Below are 6,000 nucleotides of genomic sequence, written 5' to 3' on the forward strand. Positions count from 1 at the left end.
CATGAATGTGACTTTTCATCTATTATTTTTTGTCAGCATATGAGATTGCTGAGCTTAGAATACAGAGATTTGGTAGGTCTGATTGAATCTCATCAACACCTAAAAGATAAGAGCTTTCCATGGGCTGACAGAAGAGGCAGGGAGGAAAGAGGAAAGGATCGGAAGCATGGGAACTCACCATTGTGGTGCTGGCTTGAAGATGAAGGAGAACATGAGAGAAACATTATAATCTGCTTCTTGGAGGTCTAAGGATGCCGTGCACCTCTAATAACAAGAAAGGAACTGTAACTTTTTATCTATAGCTGAAACAGAACATTCTGGACCTTGGCAAGGCTTTGGAAGCCTTAAGAGAGAACATAGATGAACCCACTAGAAAACAGAATACTGGGGAACAGGGTTAGAAAATGACAAGAAGAAGGAATTGCCCAGGGCAGAAGGAAATGGTTTGAATGGTCCATTATTAGGATATGGTTTTGTTTCCCTGTGTACTGTGATGTGTACTGTGTACTGTGATACAATGAATTCTTGACTTCATTCTCTCCCCTTCCCCTCTTCATTTGTCTAACCCTCTCCCCTTGGGGAAGGGGTGTGTTGAAGGAAGGTGAAAATGTTGACGGGGTTGACACAGATCAAGATGCACTGCATGGAGAAACTGCTTCATTAAATGGCAAACCAAAGTTCAATACATATCCTACAAAATTAAGAAAAATGAGGGAACTGGTATGTTGGGAGGGTTGGGAGAATACTGATGATCAAGAGGCATTGTATTTATAAACTACTTTGCTGAATGGCACAAAAATTAATACATATCCTACAAAATTAAGAAAAGTGGGGGAAGGAGTAGGCTGGCAGGGGCAGGTGAGAATGTTAAAAGGGGAGACACTGATCAAGACACAGTGAATTCAGGAACTGTTTTGTTGAATGCCAAGGGGCCCTCTGTACAACTACTTAAAGATAATACAAGTATTTATAAAACTTAGCAAAATGCATACTTCAAATCATGCAAGTTATTATGCTAACTTCATATCACTAAACCTATTTAAGAAAGAAGAGAAGAGGAGGAAGAAGAGGAAAGAGGAGGGGAATAGGGACAGATACCCGGGGGAAGAGAAGGACTATGAGAATTTTTTAAAGCATAATAAAAAAATTCACATCATTTCATGACAGCAATATTATCTGTTGCAGACTCAAAATACATTTAAATCTACATTCTATTACATTTTTGACTGACACAGCACATTCTGTATGATATGTTTTGTCTGCATAGAGCTCTAGTTTGTTAAATACCCTGCAAAAGGGGCTGGGGGTTTAGCCCAGAGGAAGGGCGCCCACCTGGCGCGAGCAAGGCCCTGGGCTCAGTCCTCAGCCCTGGAAAAAAAAAATACCCTGCAAAATTTGGAACTGAGGCAAGGTCAAAGTTGTCCTTATATGTATTAAAAATGAGTCCATAGTTAGCAAACATTTGTTTGATGATCTTTTTTATCAACAAACTAACTTTTTGGAACAAAAACACTTATTAACCATGTACTTTGCAAAGATGATAAAAGTATTAAAAAAAAAATACCTAAGTTAGCCGGGCACTGGTGGCTCACACCTGTAATCCTAGCTACTCAGGAGGCTGAGATCTGAGGATCATGGTTCAAAGCCCGGGGGAGGGGGGGTAGTCCATGAGACTCTTATCTCCAATAAACCACCAGAAAACCCAGAAGTGGCCCTGTGGCTCAAATGGTAGAGCGCTAGCCTTGAGCTAAAGAGCTGAGGGACAGTGTCCCCACCCAGAGTTCAAGCCCCACAACCTAAAAAAAACTAAGTTAGTCAGGTCTGGCAGCACATGCTTGGAATTGCAGTACTCAGGAGGCTGACACAGGAAGGTTGATCATGAGCCTAGAGAACATTGGGAGATCCTATCTCAAAATAAAAATCTGTATTAATAAGATTATGCATTTAAATTAAAAATATTATGAGATTTAAAAAAAAAGTCAAGGAAAACTTTATCTAGTACCAAGAGCCACTGAAAATTTTAAGCAATTGAAAAATAAAGCAGCTGAATATGGTTTATACAGAGACCAACATATGTTTCTATTGCTTTAATTAGATTATTTTATAAGAGAAACAAATTATAGACTAGGAAAGGTTTAATAAAATGAGGGCTTGGAATTTTGTTTCTATAAAGTCTGCTGTGCAGTCACAGGGCCTGATTGTAATCCTGGGGGCAGGGGGAGGCAATTTATTTCTGCCTTCTACAATCCGGAATGTGGGCTAAAACACTCCTGAATAAATAATAAACTTTTGAATAAAATGACACAATGGACTTAATTTGAGTCAGGAGTATCTTAAGTTATACTTTTCAGATAATCAGATATGCATGAAAACAAATTACAAATTAAAAGATGTTTTCTAAATTGAAACTCATTAAAGCCAATTTGGTGTGTTGACCTTGAAGTCCTCTATTTCTAGAAAAATTATTTAAATGGCAATGGGTTTTAAAAGTTTAAATTTTTCTTTTCTTCCAATGCATTTGTTCTTGAGTGAATGAAGTGATTTAATAAGATTGTTTCTATTCTGAAACAACGAAATAGTAAGAACAAACAGCAAAATAATTACCATACTGCAAAGGTGAAAGTAAAGAAGGTTAAAGAAGGTTATGGGAAACAAAGTTAAAGACAAAGTGCTTGATTAGCACTGAACAGAACTGATGGACATAGCTTCCAATTGAGAGCTTGCTGGGAGGAAACCTAGATTTGGATGTAGTTGAGGACAGTGTGAAAATCACATAGACATAGGAAAGAGTATCCTGAATTACATCCAGTGGCGAGTGGTATTGCTGGATCACAGGTATAATTTTAGTTCTTTTGAGAAATCTCCATACTGCTTTCCATAGTGGTTACACTAGTTTATATTCCCACAGAAGAATATGGGTTCCTTTTTCCCCAGACCCTTTAAAGCATTTGTGGTGTGTGCTCTTGATGATGGCCATTTTGACTGGACTAACCTCAATATCATTTTGATTTGCACTGCCTTTGTTGCTATGGGTGTTGAGAATTTCTTCATATTGACTGCAGCTAAGCTACAAAAGCAGTCTAGATGCCTGCAGTCTAGATGGATCAAAAAAATATTATATGTACGTGTGTGTAGACACATATTTTTGTTACACACACACACATATATACATATATGTATATGCATCATCTGCAGGAAAATGTACACAATTGTAAAATGTATGGACAAAGGTCACGTTTCCTCTCATATGTCAAGACATAAAGATAAAAAATATAAACGTGTCTGTGTGTGTGTGTGTGTGTGGAGAGACAGAGAAAGAAAACATGAATACAAATTTGAGCTGTTGGGAGGAATGAGGGAAAGAGAATGGCTGTGTGAATATTAAATTGTGCCCTGCCTATGTACAAACACTGCAGAAGCAAAGTCATTGAAAGCTGTTGAATAAAAGGAAGAAAGTAGAGAATAAGGAACCCAGACTCCTTTAGTGGAAGCTACCATGTTTCACAATTCCTCACCCTCAGAGGCATACCAGGGACTTGAGGATGATTTACACTCTCCATCTCACTCTCTCCTCTCTCTTCTTCCATCCTCCTCCCTCATGCTCTCTTTATCTTCCTGTCTCTCTCTCCCCTCTCTCTTCTGTATTTTCCTCTCTCCCTCTTTCTGTCCTCTCCATATGTCTCTCTCTTCTCTCTCCCCTTTCCTCCTCTCTCCTCTTTCTCCCTTTCTTCTGTCCTCTCCCTTTTCTTCCATCTCGCTCTTCTCTCTCCCTGTCTTTTCTCCTCTCCTCCCTCCTCTCTTCCTCTTCCCTTTTCTCTCTCTCCCCTTCACTCCTTTCTCTTTTTTCCTCCCTCTCTTTTGTCTTCTCTTCTCTCTCTCCTATCTGTCTTTGTCTGTGTCTCCGTGTCTCTGTCTCTTATCTGTCTCTGCCTTTCTTTCTTTTTTTTTGGGGGGGGGGTCTGGTCGTGGAGCCTGAACTCTGGGCCTGGGCACTGTCCCTCAGCTCAAGGCTAGGGCTCTACCACTTGAGCCAAAGCGCCACTTCCAGCTTTTTCTGCTTATGTGGTACTGAGGAATCCAACCCATGGCCTCAGGCATGCAAGGCAAGCGCTCTACCGCTGAGCCACCTTCCCAGCCCTCTGCCTGTCTTTCTCTTTCTGACTCTCTGTCTCTCTGTCTGACTCTGTCTCTGTCTCACACTCACACAACACACACACACACACACACACACACACCCCTGGGGTCACTTAAGTTTTGTCTAGGGCCCTGCCTCAGTGGGCCAGGAAGTCCAGGACGATCAGGCCAAGAGCTTGGGATCTCACTGGTGGAGTTGGGGGTGGGGGAGACTCGGTGGAGACTCTGGGGAGTAGGGAGCCAGGCCAGGTTCCGGGGAAGGAGGAGGGAGGAGGGAGAAGGCCGGAGGCCGGGCCCCGGGAAGGAGGAGGGGAGAAGGAGGAGGGGAGAAGGAGGAGGGGAGAAGGAGGAGGGGAGAAGGAGGAGGGTGGAGGCCGGGCTCCGTGGAAGGAGGAGGGAGGAAGGAGGAAAGAGGAGGGGGGGAGGAGGAGGAGGCCGGGCTCTGTGGAAGGAGGAGGGAAGGAGGAGGAGGGGGGGAGGAGGGGGGAGACCGGGCTCCGGGGAAGGAGGAGGGAGGGAGGCCGGGCTGCGGGGAAGGAGGAGGGGGGAGGCCGGGCTCCAGGGAAGGAGGAGGAGGGGGGAGGCCAGAGGCAGGGCTCGGGGAAGGAGGAGGGAGGGAGGCCGGGCTCCAGGGAAGGAGTTGGAGGGGGAGGCCGGCTCCCGGGAAGGAGGAGGGGGGAGGCCGGGCTCCGGGGAAGGAGGAGGGGGGAAGCAGGAGGGAGGGAGGCCGGGCTCTGGGGAAGGAGTTGGAGGGGGAGGCCGGCTCCCGGGAAGGAGGAGGGGGGAGGCCGGGCTCCGGGGAAGGAGGAGGGAGGCCGGGCTCCCGGGAAGGAGGAGGGAGGGAGGCCGGCTCCGGGAAGGAGGAGGGGCCGGGCTGGGAGGGCGGCGAGGACGGGAGGAGGAGGCTCCCGAGGCCCGGGGCGGGAAGGCCGGCGGGACCCACGTGGGGGCGGCGGAGCGAGCGCGCGGCCGCGGGCCCCGGGCCCGGCGAGGCCGGGGGGAACGCGCCTTACTCTTTGGACTTATCGGACCCGTGCGCCGAGTTGATGCGATGCACCTCCTTCTTTTTGGCTTGTTTGGAAGCCATGGCCACGGCCTCGCGCGGCGCCAGGCGGGGCCGAGCTCCGAGCTCCGAGCGCCGCGCAGGCCGCGCACACCGCCTTTGTGGTTGCCTGGAGGCGGCGCCGGCTTCCGGAACGGAACGTGGGGCGTCTCCTTGGCAACGGGCGTCTCCCCTCCCTCCCCCCCCCCCCCGTGCCCGACTCCAACCAGGAAACCGAGGACCCGACACCAGGGCCGGGACTGGCGGCGGGCTGGGGCTGGTGGCAGCTCTGCCGTTCCTGGGTAGGTCTGCCCGGCGTGCCTTCGGAACCATAGCCTTACTCAAAGCTCTGTCTTGGATGTGCAGTTATTTGAATCCGGGTCCTGTGCGAGTCCCACTCAGGTCTTTTCTGGGATACTCATAATACGCCCCCCCCCAGTAAATATCAAGGATTCATTATAAACACAGTTTGTCATTAGCTTAAAAAAATTGGATCAGAGATGCATCCAGGAGGTACAGGGGGACGGATCCCCACAAGGCAGGTGTCTGCTCTGTGGTAAGTAATCAGTTCATAGGAAAGAATCCATTCAAGCCATCCAATCGAAGAGCCCTTGACACAGACCCTCTGGTACCAGACAGCAAAGAGCCAGGTCACCTCATGGCCTGTTAAGGTTCTGTGTTACTACTGGGTCTGGGGCTCCATTTGTCATCTTGCTTTGGGCAAGTTCATCCCTTTGGGCCAACCCGCTACGAGTCCCTACGATTAACTAAGAAATGCTGATGCTGGAAAGACTCTCATATTCTTTATGACAAGATAGAAGAAA

The 6,000-nt window shown here is 47.6% G+C and overlaps 1 protein-coding gene across 1 annotated transcript in view; it reads right to left on the reverse strand.

Moving 5' to 3' along the window:
• Adgb (androglobin) overlaps positions 1 to 5,221 on the reverse strand; it is a 100,585-nt gene extending 95,364 nt beyond the window's left edge. Inside the window, exons 1-2 of the mRNA XM_013026942.1 lie at positions 5,148 to 5,221; positions 175 to 192 (exon numbers count right to left, since the gene is read on the reverse strand). Coding sequence (XP_012882396.1) covers positions 175 to 192; positions 5,148 to 5,221 — 92 coding nt within the window. The remainder of the gene's footprint in view (positions 1 to 174; positions 193 to 5,147) is intronic.
• Positions 5,222 to 6,000: the final 779 nt, after the last annotated feature.

The sequence above is a fragment of the Dipodomys ordii genome, unplaced genomic scaffold (assembly GCF_000151885.1).
Source record: "Dipodomys ordii isolate 6190 unplaced genomic scaffold, Dord_2.0 Scaffold98, whole genome shotgun sequence".
Classification (NCBI taxonomy): Eukaryota; Metazoa; Chordata; class Mammalia; order Rodentia; family Heteromyidae; genus Dipodomys; species Dipodomys ordii.